Below are 17,815 nucleotides of genomic sequence, written 5' to 3'. Positions count from 1 at the left end.
GCTGATGTGATTTCTAGACAGATTGCCAATAGGTGAAAAAAATTTCAAGAAAAGGTTTAAATGGAGATAAACTGTGTTTTGTGGTTATTACAGCATTGCATAAACAGGGGCATAAAGTGCACTCATATGTTTAGGTCAGAGTAGCTTTACTACCATTAATCTATTGAGACAAATACCATTTTATGGACTAACAGTCTTTTTTTGTTTATTTGTTTTCAGTATCAGTATAGTCTCTTCAAAAATAGAATATAAAATACTTTCTTTTTATTAGACTGTTCCCAGGGTACTGTGACATGATTTAGAGGCAAATATTAAAATTACTATTCCATACAGACATAAGTAGCTGGGACAGTATCAGTATAAACTTTAACTGTAAATGATAGTATAGAGTCATTTCCTTTGCTGAGTGACTTTTCTTGATAAAAATATTTTCAGGCTGCTTTGTTGGTAGTTCTTTCTATTCATACGAATTCTAAATTTACTCAGCTTCGGTCTTTACTGTTAACTAATTTCATTAATAAAATGCTGTGAGTAGATTTTTTATTTTTGTCAAGTGATAGTCTTAAGAGTCCATATATACATAAACATAGATGTTTGTATGTAAATGTGTTCTCAGATATGATATAAAATGTATATCTTGGAGTTCTGCTGTGGCGCAGTGGGTTGAGAGTCTGACCCACCAGACCACTACAGTAGGTTAAAGGATCTGGCATTGCCACAGCTGCAGCGTAGGTTGCAGCTGTAGCTTGGATTCAGTCCCTGGCCCAGGAACTTCCATATGCCCCCAATGCAGTCATAAAACTAAACACACACACACATATCTTATCAGAAGAAATAGTATGAAAAACTTGAAAATTTGGAGTTTCTCTTGTGGCTCAGTGGTTAACGAACCCAACTAGTATCCATGAGAATGCAGGTTCGATCCCTGGTGTTGCTCAGTGGGTTATGGATCCAGTGTTGCCATGAGCTGTGGTGTAGGTCACAGACTTAGCTTGGATCCCGTGTTTCTGCTGCTGTGGCTGAGGTGTAGGCTGGCAGCTGCAGCTACGATTTGACCTCTAGCCTAGGAACTTCCATATGCTTTGGGCACGGGCCTAAAAGGACAAAAAAAAAAAAAAAAAAGAAAAATTTGAAAATCATTATGCTCCTTGAGTGAAACTAACTTCTCATGTTTTATGAGAGGTCCACTAATTATTTTAACTATTATACAGGTAATGGGAATACACTGTTACTGTCCTCTTTGAATCAAGATAACAGTAGTAAATCATGCCAGGCACATTGAGGGAACTTTCAGTAAATGTTAATTAATGGCTGTGATAGTTTTGGGTATAAATGCTTTTCAGTGTTTATTAGATTATAGAACAATGGTAGATTGTTCTGGAGACTAAAACTTACAGTTTATATAGTTGCAGTGTTTAATGCCAGTAAAGATTCAGTATTCAGACCACTCATTCTGTTGGTATTTTCAAATGGTTTGATAGTAAAATTTATCTCAGAGTTATTTCTGCTTTTAAGTCTGCTATGCTGAATTGAATTGATTTTTGTAGTAGTATAAACACAAAATACTTTATGCTTTATTTAGAGATTTTCTATGTAAATGTGTAATATTTGTGAGTTATTTATTAGAAAAGTTATCTCATAATTAAGCTTTTAAAATTTTTCTTAGAAATGATTTCTTAACATAAGTATAGGTATGGGATTGTGATATTGGAAGACAAGTTCAGAAAGTGTCATGCTTCCAGTCTACTGTAAAGGTAACCCTTTGAGGAAAATATTGTTTAATAATTTAGACGAAATTATTTTTGTAGGTTTTAAATATTTCTTCCATACATACCTACAGTCATTTGACTCTCGTAAGACTAGATATTGGGGAGTATAGATACTAAATGCTAGAATGTATGAATTTTAAATTAGAGCAAGGAATGAATGTCTGTAGTAATTACGGACATGGAGAACAGTCTTGTGGTTGCCAAGAGGGAGGGGGAGGGAGTGGGAGGAACTGGGACTTTAGGGTTAATAGATGCAAACTATTGCATTTGGAATGGATAAGCAATGAGATCCTGCTGTGTAGCACAGGGAACTATATCTGGTCACTTGTGATGGAACATGATGGAGGATAATGTGAAAAGAATGTATACACATGTATAACTAGGTCACTTTGCTGTACAGCAGAAATCGACAACATTGTAAACCCACTATAATAAGAAATTAAAAAGATAGTACCTAGTATGTTTTTAGTAGGTAATTCTAGGAAGGGTAGGTAGTCTTTTTTGAATATATATATTTAAACTTTGAACTAAAGACATGGAGTTATTTGACCCTTAACCTCTGTTTTCTATAAGATTATAAGGAAAAGACATAGCAATTACTTGGTTCCAAACCAAAATCTTTTGTGGCTAATTGACTGCTACTATAGAGTTCATTCATTTCACAAATATTAATCGAGGATTATTACTTGATAGGAACTCTGCTACATGTTGGAGAAACAAACTTGAATAAGACTTGGCTACTTTGATGATTATAAAAGAAATTACCTTAAATGCTCTTAAATGCCACTGTTTTTCAATAAAGTCAGCAAGTTTGGGGAGAGATAAGTAAAATGAAATAGTGTTTCCTCATTTGCTTTTTTCTCTTTCTTTTTCTTTTTTTGACTGCCCCATGGTGTATGGAGTTCTCAGGCCAGGGATCAGATCCAAGCCATAGTTGAGACCCAGACCACAGCTGCTGCAATGTCAGATCCTTAACCCACTGTGCCAGGTCAGGGATCCAGCCTGTGTCCCAGTACTCCCAAGAGGCCTCCGATCCCATTGTGCCACAGCAGGAACTCCTCATTTGCTTCGAAGATTACTGAACTCTATATTGGAGCTAACACTTTTTTTTTCTTTAGTCTTTTTAGGGCGGCACCCTGGGCATATGGAGTTTCCCAGGTGAGGGGTCAAATAGGAGCTGTAGCTGTTGGCCCACAGCAACATGGGATCCGAGCCGCATCTGCAACCTATCCCACAGCTCACGGCAGTGCTGGATCATTAACCCACTGAGCAAGGCCAGGGGTCAAACCCACGTCCTCATAGATACTAGTCAGGGTTATTAACCACTGAGCTACAACAGGAACTCCAGGAGTTAATAATTTTAATGTAAAAAAATTGCTGTGCCAATAGTCAAAAGTATTTTATTTTTTTCCTAAAAGGCTTTTTTTTTTCTTTTTTTTCCTGGTAGGCATCTTATGCTACTATGCTATTCTAAGGATCAGTTTAGTAAAGTCTCTGGGGAAGAATGTGCCATTTACTATATACTTGTATCCAGTTTTACTATGGACTGTCTTTGAAGAAGTCAGTTAAGTACTGACTTGATCAAAATCTCTGTGCTTTATGTGGTCTAAAAATATGTCCCTGTTAATAAGTTCTTTAAAAAATGCCATTGTTATCTGACTGAGGTTATTAGGTTTCAAATTAAAATACATGCATTGAAGGAATAGGGAAGGAGAAAAGATTTAGTGTATTTTGGGGAAATTGCTTTGGTGTGCTGTTTCATAAACTGATAAAAAGTATCTTATTTTGAGAGTTCCCTTATGGCTCAGTAGATTAAGGATCCACTGTTGTCACTGCTGTGGCACAGGTTTGATCTAGAAATTCTGTTCACGGTAGGCACAGCCAAAAAAGAAAAAAGTATCTTATTTCAATGTGGTGAAAGTACTTCATCTTTTTTTTTTTTTTTCACAAGCAGCCTCCTCTTTCTCAAAAGTACTTCTTGCAGGTGTTTTACTGTACTGTTAATCAGCTAGATAGTTGCATTTATTCCCACTATGATCTTGCTTCACATTAGGAAAAAAATGGTTAGATACAACATTTCACTCACTTTAGTTAATGGGTCCAATTTTTTCTTTTTTGGCCACACCCATAGCATGTGGAAGTTCCCAGGCCAAGGATAAAATCTGGCAATGCTAGATCCTTATCCACTGTGCCAGACTAGGGATCAGACCCTTGCCACTGCAGAGACAATGCTAGATCCTTAGACTGCTGGCCTCAGTGGGAACTCCTGTTCAGTTATTCTTGAGCTGATAATTTATCAAAGAAATTCAGATCCTTAATAAATGTAAGAAAGACTATTATTTTTTGAACTAGTGATTTTTTTTTTTTTTTTTTTTGGCTGCTCCTGTGGCATATCGAATTTCCTGTATTAGGGCTCAAATCGAGGTTGCAGCTGCATTCTGCACCACAGCCATGGCAACACTGGATCCAAGCTGCATCTGCAACCTACACTGCAGCTTGCAGCAACGTCGGATCCTTAACCCACTGAGTGAGGCCGGGGATCAAACCCATATCCTCACAGAGAACAACGTTGGGTTCTTAACCTGCTGAGCCACAATGGGAACTTCTAGTGAAATTTTTATAAGAGATATTAGCAAGGAGGTGGTGAGATTGGCATTTTTATTGCCATTGAGAGCATAATTAAAATCAGTTGGCTTTATGAATGAGTCTTAAAAATGTGATTATATGAATTGACCCAGTGATTCAACTCCTAGAAATCTCTTTAAAGAAGTAAAAACTTGGGCAGAGATTTATGAATAGCAATGTATTTTACAAATATATTTTATAAATGGATGATTATTCGTATCCTAAATGTTTTACAGGAAAATAGTTAAATTATAGTAGCTCACATGCTTGGCCAGAGGCCTCACTTCCTTTCCATGTGGATCTTTCTCCATACAGCTGCTTATGTGTCTTAGCTGTAGAATGCATGATCCAAGAGAGAGCAAGGAGGTAGCCACCATGTCTTTTATGACTTAATCTTTTAAGTCACATACCATCCCTCTGCCACATTCTATCTATCCACTAGAAGCTGGTCACTTAGTAGAACCCACTTTCAGGGGAAGAGAGTCAAGCTCCACCTCTTGAAGGGAAAGGGTATCAAAGAACTTGTAGACGTATTTTGAAATCACCAATGAGGAAATTCCTGTTTTGGCTCAGTGGGTTAAGAACCTGACATAGTATCAGTGAGGATGTAGGTGTGATCACTGGCCTCATTCAGTGGGTAAAGGATCTGGTGTTGCTGCAAGCTGTGGTGTGTGGTGTAGGTTGCAGATGTGGCTTGTATCCAGAGTTGCTGTGACTGTGGCCTGAGCCAGCAGCTGTAGCCCCAATTCTACCCCGAGCCTGGGAACTTAACATATGCTGCAGTTTGGCCCTAAAAGGAAAAAAAAAAAAACCAAAATGAATAAATTTAGGAGTTCCCATCATGACTCATTGGAAACGGATCTGGCTAGTAGCCATGAGGACGCAGGTTCGACCCCTGGCCTGGCTCAGTGGGTTAAGGATCTGTGAGCTGTGGCATAGGCTGGCAGTTGCAGCTCCGATTGAACCCCTAGCCTGGGAACCTCCATATGCTGCTGTGGGTGCAGCCCTTAAAAGACAAAAAAAAAAAAAAAAAAAAAAAAAAACAAGTCTGGAGGATGGCATTAAAAAAGTAAACTAAAATCACCAATGAATGCTTGACTTTCTAAACTGATAAATATTTCACTTGAATTTTGCAGTGTTTAGCTGTTCTTCAGAGACTAGATGTTTGGCTCTCTGGTGGGAATGACTTGTGTGTATGGAACCGAAATTTAGATCTCCTGTGTAAGACTGGTCACCTTTCTGATACAGGTAAAACAAATCAAGGTAATTGTGAACCATGAAAGACTCTAAAAAGACATAATGAATCTTTAGGAGTTCCTGTCATGGCAGTGGTTGACGAACCTGACTAGCATCCATGAGGATTCGGGTTCAATCCCTGGCCTTGCTCAGTGGGTTAAGTATCCGGCACTGCCATGAGCTGCGGTGTAGGTTGCAGATGCGGCTCAGATCCTGCGTTGCCGTGGCTCTGGCGTAGGTGGGTGGCTGAAGCTCTGATTCGACCCCTAGCCTGGGAACCTCCATGTGCCACCCATGCGGCTGTAAAAGACAAAAAGACAAAAAAAAAAAAAAAAGACATAATGAATCTTTAAAGAGACGTTCCATGAATACAAAGGTAATATAAGGGATTTTTCTTTTTAGTTCTCAATATAAGATGTAGCCATCTTTCTCCAGTTCAGGTTAAGGATTGTGTAAAATCTTTGTCTCAAATTGGAAGGAAAAGATCCTCCTTCTTGTGGCTTCCCCTTCCCTCTAACAGAATTTCTGGAAAGTGATCAAGAAAAACTTTTTCATGTATATGCTCCTGGGCCATGTCATAAACTGAGTTTGATGAGTATGTTGACACGTGCAAGCAGATCTTTATTACTTTACAATAGCATTTTCTTTTCTTTTTTTTTTTTCTTTTGTCTTTTTATGGCCACGCCTGCAACATGTGGAGGTTCCCAGGCTAGGGGTCTAATTGAAGCTATAGCTGCTGGCCTACGCCAGAGCCACAGCAATGCCAGATCCAAGCCGCATCTGCAACCTACACCACAGTTCATGGCAACGCCAGATCCTTAACCCACTGAGCAAGGCCAGGGATTGAACCCAAAACATCATGGTTCCTAGTTGGATTCGTTTCCACTGCACCACAACGGGAACTCCTACAATAGCATTTTCTACTTTATTTGTGGGGTCATCAAACTTTACATTCCTACGGATGACCTTATTTTACAATTGGTGTTACTAAAGAAGTTTCAGTGACGTGCAAACTTACTAACATGCTGTTTTCTCAGAATTCTGTTGATGTACATTTTGGTTTTAACAGAAAAATCAGTTTTGACTTACATTGTTATCATGGAACTTAAAAATACAATTAAAACTTATTCAGAGTAAAATATTTAAGTATAAATGAGTAAATTTAAGTGACAACTTTGAAGAAATTGTGACACACTATTAGTTTTTGTTTCTAAAAGTAATGAACCCGTTGCTATCCTAGAAAGAATATAGACATATCTTGTTTTATTGCACTTTGCTTTATTAGACTTTGCAGATACTACATTTTTTTTACAAATTGAATGTTTGTGGCAACCCTGCTTCAAGCAAATATGTTGACACCATTTTCGCAACAGCATTTGTTCACTTTGTGTTTTGTCCCATTTTGGTAATTCCTGCAGTATTTCAAATCCTCTACCAGTAAAAAGATGATGACTGGCTGAAGGATCAGACAATGGTTAGTAATTTTTAGCAATAATTTTTTTTTTTTTTTTTTTTTTTTTTTTTTAAGGGCTGCACCTGTGGCATATGGAAGTTCCCAGGCTAGGGGTCAAATTGGAGCTGCAGCTACAACCACACCAATGCCAGATCTGAGTTGTGTCTGCAATCTGGACTGCAGCTCTGGGCAATGCTAGATCCTTTAACCCACTGAGGGAGGCCAGGAATTGTACCCACATTCTCATGGATACTAGTCGGATTCTTAACACGCTGAGCCACAAGCAGAACTCAACAGTAAAGTATTTTAAAATTAAGGTATATACATTGTCTTTTAGACATAATACTATTATTGCACATTTGATATATAACAGTATAGTGTAAACATAACTTTTCTATGCACTGGTAAACCAAAAAGTTTCTGTGACTTGCTTTATTGTGATAATTGCTTTATTTCAGTGCTTAGGAACTGAACCTGAATATCCCCGAGGTTTAGTAAGCATATTGTTGACATCCTAAAGGTAGCAGGAGCCCTGTGAGTTAAATTTACACCTCATAATTGGAACTAGCTTATCTCCACATGGGTATTATAAAATGTAATGAAATAGTGTGATATCATAGCAAAACTAAATCCATACCTTACTAAGATTTACAGTTTAACTTATCAGTTCAGCATTTGATCACTAGTAATCTTATTTGACTCTAGAGTATATTTTCATGTTTATCATTATCATTATTTATATCTCTATTTACATGTACATTTTCCTTTCTATTTTCTTATACTAGCCTATGGTTATCTGTGAATTTTTAGTCTACGAATTTTTAGTAACTATATTGTGAAACACTGAAATCACGCTAAAGAGAACCTTTTGTATGCTGATGAAAATAACCACCAATCATTGCAGTCTCCCTTTCTTTTGCAAGTTTTTTTTTAATTCAGTGAATTTTATTATATTTATAGGTGTACACTCATCACTACAACCTAATATTAGAACATTTCCATCCCAAACCCCCAGTCCATGCCTCCCCCACAGCCTGTCTCCTTTGATAACCATAAATTTTTCAAAGTCTGTGAGTCTGTTTCCTTCTGCAAATAAGTTCATTTGTATCCTTTTAGATTCCACACATAAGTAATAGCATGTGACGTTTGTGTCTCACTGTCTAACTTCACCTTGCATGGTAATTTCTAGGTCCATCCCTTTTGCTACAAATGCCATTATTTCATTCCTTTTTATGGCTGAATAATATTCCATTGTGTATATGTAACACATCTTCATCTACTTCTCTGTCAGTGGACATTTAGATTGCTTCCATGTCTTGGCTATTGTATATAGTGCTGCAGTGAACATTGGGGTACATGTATTTTTTCGAGTCATGGTTTTCTCTGGATAGATGCACAGGAGTGAGATTGCTGGATTATATGGTAATTCTATTTTTTAGTTTTTTGAGGAACCTCCATACTGTTTTCCATAGTGGTTGCACCAATTTACATTCCCACCAACAGTGTAAAAGGGTTCCCTTTTCTCCATACCCTTTCCAGCACTTGTTGTCTGTAGACTTTTTGATGATAGCCATTCTGGCTGGTGTAAGGTGGTACCTCATCATATTTTTGATTTGCATTTCCCTAATAATTAGTGATTTTGAGGATGTTTTCATGTGGGTTTTTTGGTCATCTATATGTCTTCTTTGGAGAATTGTCTGTTTAGATCTTCTGCCTCTTTTTTGATGGGGTTTTTTGTTTTTGATATTGAGCTGCAGGAGATGTTTATGTATTTTAGAGATTAATCCGTTGTCAGTCGCTTCATTTGCAGATATTTCCTCCCATTCTGTAGATTGTCTTTTCTTTCCTTTTTATCTTTTTTAGGGCCACACCTGTGGTATATGAAAATTCCCAGACTAGGGTTCTAATTGGAGCTACAGCTGCCAGCCTACACCACAGCCACAGAAATGCAGGATCCAAGACACGTCTGTGACTACAAGGCATCTGATGGCGATGCTGGATCCTTAACCCACTGAGCAGGGCCAACGATCAAACCTGCATCCTCATGGATACTAGTCAGGTTTGTGAATACTGAGCCACAATGGGGCCTCCTGTCTTTTCATTTTGTTTAGGGTTTCCTTTGCTGTGCAAAAACTTAAGTTTAACTAGGTCTGATTTGTTTATTTTTGTTATTATTGTCATTACTCTAGGAGGTGGGATCTGAGAAGATACTGCTGTGGGATTGTTTTCCTAATTTCTCTTTCTGATCTTTCATTGTTAGTATGTAGAAATGCAGTTGATTTCTGTGTATTAATTTTTTTTTTTTTTGTCTTTTTTGTCTTTTGTTGTTGGTGTTGTTGTTGCTATTTCTTGGGCCGCTCCCGCGGCATATGGAGGTTCCCAGGCTAGGGGTTGAATCGGAGCTGTAGCCGCCGGCCTACGCCAGAGCCACAGCAAGGCGGGATCCGAGCCGCGTCTGCAACCTACACCACAGCTCACGGCAACGCCGGATCGTTAACCCACTGAGCAAGGGCAGGGACCGAACCCGCAACCTCATGGTTCCTAGTCGGATTCATTAACCACTGCGCCACGACGGGAACTCCTGTGTATTAATTTTTTATCTTGCAACTTCACCATATTCATTGATGAGCTTTAGTAAGTAGTTTTCTGATAGCATTTTTAGGATTTCCTTTGTACAGTATTATGTCATCTGCAGACAGCAGTTTTTTTAATAATTCTCTTCCAGTTTGGATTCCTTTCATTTCTTTTCTGATTGCCATGGCTAGGACTTCCAAAACTATGTTGGATAAAAGTGGCGAGAGTGGACATTCTTGTCCTGTTCCTGATCTTACTGGGAATTCTTTCAGCTTTTCACCATTGAGAATGATGTTAGCTGTGGGTTTGTCACAAATGGTGTTTATTATATTGAGGTAAGTTTCCTTTATGCCCACTTTCTGGAGGGTTTTTATCAAAAATGAGTATTGAATTTTGTCAAAAGCTTTTTCTGCATCTATGGGGAGGATCATATGATTTTTATTCTTCAGTTTGTTATTGTGGTGTATCTCACAGATTGATTTGGAGATAGTGAAAAATTCTTGCATCCCTGGGATAAATCCCACTTGATCATGGTGTACGATCCTTTTAATGTATTTCTGGATTCAGTTTGATAGTATTTTATTGAGGATTTTTGCATCTATGTTCATCAGAGACATTGGCCTGTAATTTTCTTTTTTATGTGCTATCTTTGTCTGGTTTTGGTATCAGGGTGATAGTGGCCTTATGGAATGAGTTTGGGAGTGTTCCTTCCACTGGCATTTCTGGGAAGAAATTCAGAAAGAAAGGTGTTAACTCTTCCCTAAATGTTTAGTAGAATTTGCCTGTGAAGCCTAGACTTTTGTTTGTTGGAAGTTTTTAAATCACAGTTTCAATTTCAGTACTTGTGATTGGTCTAGTCATCTTTTCTACTTCTTGGTTTATTCTTGGAAGATCATATTTTTCTAAGAATTTGTCCATTTCTTCTAGGCTGGCCATTTTATTTGCATATAGTTGCTTGTAGTAGTCTCTTATGATCCATTTCTGTGATGGCTGTTGTAACTTTTTCTCTTTCATATCTAATGTTATTGATTTGGGCCCTCTTCCTTTTTTTTTCATAATGAATCTGGCTAAGGGTTTATCAATTTTGTTGATCTTTTCAAAGAACCAGCTTTTAGTTTCATTGATCTTTTCTGTGGTTTTCATCATTTCCATTTCATTTATTTCTGCTCTGATCTTTATGATTTCTTTCCTTCTGCTAACTTTGGGTTTCGTCTGTCTCTCTCTCTAGTTGCTTTAGGTGTAAAGTTAGGCTGTTTATTTGAGTTTTTTCCTATTTCCCGAGGTAGGCTGGTGTTGCTATAAACTTCCTTCTTAGTACTGCCTTTGCTGCCTCCCATAGGTTTTGGATTGTTGTGTCTCTGTTGTCATTTTCTTCTAGGTATTTTTTAGTTTCCTCTTTGATTTCTTCAGTGACCCATTGGTTGTTTAGTAGCATGTTGTTTAGTCTCCATGTGTTTGTGTTTTTTTGCAGTTTTTTTCTTGTTGATTTCTTTCTTTCTTTTTTGTTTCTAGGGCTGTACCCACGGCATATGAAGTTCCCAGGCTAGGGGTAGAATCAGAGCTGTAGCTGTCAGCCTGTGTCACAACCACAGCAACATGGGATCTAAGCCGCATGTGCGAGCTACACCACAGCTCACAGCAATGCCAGATCCTTAACCCAATGGGCAAGGTCAGGGATCAAATCTCTGTCCTCATGGATACTAGTCAGATTCATTTCTGCTGTGCCACAATGGGAACTCCTTGTTGATTTCTAGTCGTATAACATTGTGATTGGAAAGATGCTTGTTATTATTTCAATTTTCTTAAATTTACCAAGGCTTGATTTGTAGCCTGGAATGTGATCTATCCTAGGGAATGTTCCATGTGCACTTGAGAAGAATGTGTATTCTGCTGCTTTGGGATGGAATAGTCTATAAATATCTATTAATTCCATCTGGTCTAATGCATTATTTAAGGCCTGTGTTTCTTTTTTGATTTTCTGTCTGGATGATCTGTCCATTATAGCAGTCTATAAGTGGGGTGCTAAACTAACCTGCTATTATTTTGTTATTGTCAATTTCTCCTTCTAAGGCTGTTAGCAGTTGCATTATATGTTGAGGTGATGCTATATTGGGTGTATATATATTTACAATGGATTGATTCTTTGATCATTATGTAATGCCCTTCTCTGTCTCTTACATCAATCTTTATTTTAAGGTCTGTTTTGTGTAATATGAGTATTGCTACTCCAGCTTTCTTTTCATTCCAATTTGCATGGAATATTTTCTTCCATCCTCTCACTTTCAATTTGTATGTGTCCCTAGAACTAAAGTGGGTCTCTTGAAGACAGCATGTATATGGGTCTTGTTTTTATATCCATTCAGCCAGTCTCTGTCTTTTGGTTGGAGCATTTAGTCCATTTACATTTAAGGTAATTACTGATATGTATGTTTTTATTGCCATTTTATTAAGTGTTTTGGATTTGGTTTTGTTGGTCTTTTTTCTTCCCTTCTTTTGTTCTTTTCTCTTGTGTTTGAGGACTGTTTTTAGTGTTGTGTTTGGATTGTTTTTTCTTATTTGTATGTGTATCTATTTAGACTTTTGGTTTGCAGTTACCATGAAGTTTTGATGTAGGAGTCTATATATATATATAGAAGATTGTTCTCACTTGCTGGTCTCTTAATTGCAAATGCATCTCCAGTATCCTGCATTTGTATCCTACTTTTTTCACCATTTCTGGTTTTGGTGGCATATTTGTATGTGGATGATTTCCTACCTTTACAATATGTATGACTTTACTGGTGAACCTTGTCATTTGTCATATTTTTGTTTCTAGTTGTGGCCTTTTCCCTCTTGAGAAGTTTCTTCAGTTTTTGTTGTAAAAGTTTCTTTAGTATTTGTAGTATTTTAGTATTTGTTGGTTTAGTGGTGCTGAATTCTCTTAGCTTTTGATTGTCTGTAAAGCTTTTGATTTCTCCTTCAAATCTGAATGAGAACCTTGCTGGGTAGAGTAATCTTGGTTACATGTTTTTTCCTTTCATCGCTTAAAGTATATCATGCTGCCCCCTTCTGGCCTGCAGTGTTTCTGCTGGAAAATCAGCTGATGGTCTTATCGGAGTTCCCGTGTATGTTATTTGCTTCTTTTCCCTAGCTGCTTTCATTATTTTCTCTTTGTCGTTAATTTTGCTCTGTTTGATTAATGTATGTTTCAGGGTGCTCCCCCTTGTGTTTGTTTTATATGGTACTTGTGCTTCCTGAATTTGAGTGAGTGAATCCTTTCCCATGTTAGGGAAGTTTTTGGCTATTGTCTCTTCAAATATTTTCTCTTGCCCTTTCTCTCTTCCCCTTCTGGAACCCCTGTAATACTGATGTTGGTGCATTTAAAGTTGTCCCAGAGTTCTCTTAGACTGTCTTCATTTCTTTTCATTATTTTTTCTCTTTTCTGTTTTGTGCCACTGATTTCCACCAGTCTTCCACCTCCCTTATTTGTTCTTCTGCCTCCTGTATTCTGCTGTTGGTTCCTTCTAGTGAATATTTTATTTCAGTTATTGTATTTTTTTGCATCTATGCTTGCTTAATTTTTAAATCTTCTATTTCTTTGTTCAGTGTTTATTGGAATTTGTCAGTTTTTGCCTCCAGTTTATTTCCAAGATCTCGAATCATCTTTACTGTCATTAGTCTAAAGTCTTTTTCATGGGGGTTTGTAATCTCCACATCACCTAGCTGCTTTTCTGGGTTTTTTTTTCTTGTTCCTTTATCTGAGTCATAATTCTCAGCCTTTTCGTTTTTCTATAGATTTTTGGTGTGGTCTCCTTTTTGCATGCAATAGTGTTGTAGCCTCTTTTGCTTCTGCTGTCTGCTCCCTTGCAGCTGAAGTTGGTCTGGGGGCTTGCTGCAGGCTTCCTGTTGGGAGGGACTGGTGCCCATCCACTGTTAGCTGATTCCTAGGGTGTTTGTCTCTAGGTGTGATTAGAGGTGGCTATGTGCCTGGGAGGTCTTTAGGCAGCCTGTTTGTTGATGGGTGGTTCTGTGTTCCCACCAGATTTGTTGTTTGGCCTGGGGCTTCTCAGCCCTGATGGGTGGGGCCAGAATTTTCCAAAATGGCCTCCTCCAGGGGAGTTCATGCTGTTGATTATTCCTGAGACCTTTACCTCCAATGTCTTCCCACAATGGGCCACAGTTTTCCCAGGAGATGCTCCAGATCCACAAGCAGGTCTGACCTAGATTCCCGTGAAGTCTCTGCTTTGCCCTGGGACCCAGCCTGTGTGTGCCCTTCAAGAGTGCAGTTTATGTTTCTCTCAGTTCCTTGGAGCTCCTGCACTCACAAGCCCCGCTGGGCCTTAATGCCAAATGCTCCGGGCGCTTCTCGTCCTAATGCCAGACCCCCAGGCTTGGGAACCTGACCTGGAACTCAGAACTCTCACTCCTGTGAGTGAGCCTCTGTGATGTAGTTACTTTCCAGTCTGTGGGCCACCCACCTGTCTTGTTTGGGGTTACTTATATTATGTAAATGCATAATCATCCCTCCTATTGTGGCCTCCTCTTTGTGTTTTGGCGTAGGATATTTTTAAAAGTAGCCTCCATTCTATTTTGTTGATGGTTGTTCAGCAGTAGGTTGTAATTTTGTTATTTTCATGAGAGAAGTTGAGCTCCAGTACTTCTACTCTGCCATCTTAATCCTGTCATCTGCAAGTTATTATTTATTTATTTATTTTTGTCTTTTTGCCATTTCTTGGGCCACTCCTGCGGCATATGGAGGTTCCCAGGTGAGGGGTCCAGTTGGAGCTGTAGCCGCCAGCCTACGCCACAGCCACAGCAACGCGGGATCTGAGCCACATCTGCAACGTATACCACAGCTCACTGCAACGCCGGATCCTTAACCCACTGAGCAAGGCCAGGGATTGAACCCACAACCTCATGGTTCCTAGTCGGATTTGTTAACCACTGCGCCATGATGGGAACTCCTGCAAGTTATTTTTGAGTACTGTAAATTAAATAGTCATGGTGTTGCCCTATTTATCAGTGTCTGAAGAGATAGTATAAACCTTTGAGAAAATGTGTTGGAAAACTTTGAAAAGGCCTTAGGTTGCCATTGGTGAGCTTCCAATGATTTTGAGACTTCCCAAAGTACAGGATGCCAGGTAGTTGGCAGTACTCTTAGACCCTTCTCTTATGAGGCTCCTTTCACAATTAAGCCTTGCTTGGTTTATGGGCTGGAAGTGCTTGTAGGGGCAGTTATTATCTATTTGGAAATAAGCACAGATAATTTTAGTATGATATGATGAACAGAGCCTTGGACTAGAAGATAGGACATCTGTGCCCTTTCCAGCAAAGGATTCTGTGTATTAAGTTGCTACTTCTGGATTATTGAATTTCTAGTATATTCATTTGGCAAATAATTTAATAAACATTTTTTCCCTTACTTTAATATTTATACTTTCATTTTCTCAGTTAAGACCTGAGAACCTAATGGAACCCTGACTATTTCTTTTAGATACTGGAACAAACTATTTTCATGGAGATGAGTTTCTTGAGTATTAGTTTGTCCAGTGGCTCTTATGCAGAAGGTCAAGCTTTGTCTCTCCCATCACAGATCTTTGAGATCTAGTAGAACAGGTCCACAGGGGCTCACCTTCCAGGCTACACCCTTATGGTATAGGGAGCTTGATAGAAACACTTTTTTTAAAAAGCTGTTTTCTGCATCTGGAATTCTCTTGCTATCCATTCCCCTGCTCTCCTGTCTCTTCCACTTCTTTATCTTGTATCTCTACTCCTCCTTTTTTCCTCCTCAACCATAATCTCGCTGTCCTCAAATATGAGAAAATATAAAATATGTTTTGGTTTGTTTTTTTTTTTTTTTGTCTTTTAAGGGCCACACCCTCAGCATATGGAAGTTCACAGGCTAGGGGTTGAATTGGAACTGCAGCTGCTGGCCTGTGCCACAGCCACAGCAATGCCAGATCCAAGCTGTGTCTGTAACTTACACTGCAGCTCACAGCAATGCCAGGTCCTTAGCTCACTGAGCAGGGCCAGGGATCCAACCAGCATCCTCATAGATACTAGTCGGGTTCATTACTGCTCAGTCACAATGGACACTCCTAAATAATACTGTTTAAACAACCCTACATGGAGAAAAGGTTTTCGCCAGAATTTCCCCCCAAGTGGGAAGGTGAAGCAAGTGAGTAAAGTGTTTTCCAAATTTGCATGTATGTTTTAAATTACGTATATATGTATGTGAATGATATATTATAATGGAAAAGTTAACTTTAATAAACAGTTTTATTTGCCAAGACATGTAATGGCTCTGAATCTAATGCATGAATTCTTTAATTCTTGTTGATAAAGTAATAACTATAATGTCCCTTATAGAAGTTATAGTTACCCTAAAATCTTTCATGATTCAGCTGTAAAAAGATATTTAGAACTGTATGCTTAGTAAGTGAAATATGATAGAATATTGAATCTGATTATTCAGTAATACAAAAAATTTTTTAAAATGTATTGATTGATTATAAACAAACTGAAGGCCAGTTTGTTAGCTATTGATTGTTGGCTAACTCATTTACTGCCAGGGAGCCCACCCAGGCTTCTTAAATGTATATTGAGGAAAATGCCAATTTTCTTTTTTGGCTACCCCATGGCACATGGAGTTCCTGGGCGAGGGATCAGATCCAAGCTGCTGTTGTGACTTAAGCTGCAGCTGTGGCAACTCCAGACCCTTAAACAACTATTATGGGGTGAGGATTGAACCTGTGTCCCAGGGCTCCCAAGACGCTGCCAATCTTGTTGGGCCACAGGGGGAACTCTGAAAAATGCCAATTTTATATCCCATGTGAGCTAGCCAAGTTGTAAATGGTGATGGGGTGTTCCTTTTGTGGCTCAGTGGGTTAAGAACCCAACTAGTATCCATGAGGATGCAGATTTGATCCCTGGCCTCACTCAGAGGGTTAACAATCTGGCATTGCTTTGGTGTAGGTTGCAGATGTGTCTCGAATCCGGTGTTGCTGTGGCTGTGGCGTAGGCCAGCAGCTGTAGCTCTGATTTGACCCCAGCCTTGGAAACTTGCATATGCCATGGATGCAGCCCTTAAAAAAAAAAGAGAGAGAGACATTCCTGGTAAATAAGTTCACTACAGTAGTAAAAATATTCAACAAACATGTCCTATCTTTGATATGTCAGTAATGTCTTCCAAAGGTCTCACCTACTTTTCACAAAATCACTTTCCGTATGTTAAGCAAGCACGGAAGTGTGATGTAGCAAATTGTGTGTGCTTTATTGTTACCACCCCCTTAATGGGAATGACTGACCTAAATCTGAGAATGTTTTTGTTTTTGATGTGATCAATGAAGAAAGTAATTTGAGCTTTGTTATATATGTTTTTAAAGGGATCAGTGCTTTGATTGAAATACCTAAGAACTGTGTTGTGGCCGCAGTTGGCAAAGAACTGAGTGAGTATGACTTTTTTTTTTTTTAATTTCTTCTTTTTTTTAACTTTAAACTAGACTTGTATACACATTTCAGAAGAGATCTGTTAGTTTTTTACTTAAGGGACATGTGCCTCTGCCCCCATTTTGGCCTCCTGGGAAATGATATGAAACCTGAGACATTTTCAAGATGTCTGGTCAGTTTTTGTACCACACTTGGCCTGGCATAGCCAGGTGGGCAAGGTAACCCCACTCCTCGGATGCTAGAGAAGGCTGTTTACATTCCATAGCCCTCTCTGTTTCTGATTCACACACATACACTTATTTAGCAAAAACTTTAGCTACATAAAACAACTGTCAACATTCTGGAAACTGAAAACTTGAGTTTGGATTATTTTGGGAGTTCACTAAGGCAAGAACTGTCTTATGGAATTTTTGTAAGCCAGAATGGGGCCCACTTTCTTGCAGGGAATTTCATCATTTCTCTCAAAGTAGTGGGAGAGCAGAAGGAAGGGTAGTAAGGAATTTTGTAAATGTATTAATTGATCATAAATATGCTGTTTGAAGGCCACTTTCTTAGCTGTTGACTGTTGGCTAACTTACTACTGCCAGGAGCTTGCAGCAAAAAAAAAAAAAAAAAAAAAAACACCTTTTATGCTCATGTCTTATGGATGAAATTTGGGTGTTCAGAAGTGATAGAGTAAGGATACTTGTTAAAAGCTGCTTTTTACTTGAATTTTAACCCAAGAGACATT

At 38.6% G+C, this 17,815-nt stretch overlaps 1 protein-coding gene across 4 annotated transcripts in view; it reads left to right on the top strand.

Annotated features, from left to right (window-relative positions):
* The window catches only part of WDR41 (WD repeat domain 41), a 57,691-nt gene that overhangs the window by 18,424 nt on the left and 21,452 nt on the right, over positions 1-17,815 (top strand). For 2 of the 4 annotated variants that reach the window (XM_013994928.3, XM_085013892.1), the window contains exons 5-7: positions 1,692-1,754; positions 5,531-5,642; positions 17,022-17,084. In XM_013994928.3, coding sequence (XP_013850382.1) covers positions 1,692-1,754; positions 5,531-5,642; positions 17,022-17,084 — 238 coding nt within the window. The remainder of the gene's footprint in view (positions 1-1,691; positions 1,755-5,530; positions 5,643-17,021; positions 17,085-17,815) is intronic. The other 2 variants (XM_085013890.1, XM_085013891.1) reach the window with 1 other exon arrangement.

This window comes from Sus scrofa, chromosome 2, assembly GCF_054392235.1.
Source record: "Sus scrofa isolate SSC_HxYL_T2T_F1_AM1 chromosome 2, Sscrofa_HxYL_maternal_Yorkshire_Landrace_v2.0, whole genome shotgun sequence".
Lineage (NCBI taxonomy): Eukaryota > Metazoa > Chordata > Mammalia > Artiodactyla > Suidae > Sus > Sus scrofa.
This window is presented reverse-complemented; position numbering and strand designations above follow the sequence as displayed.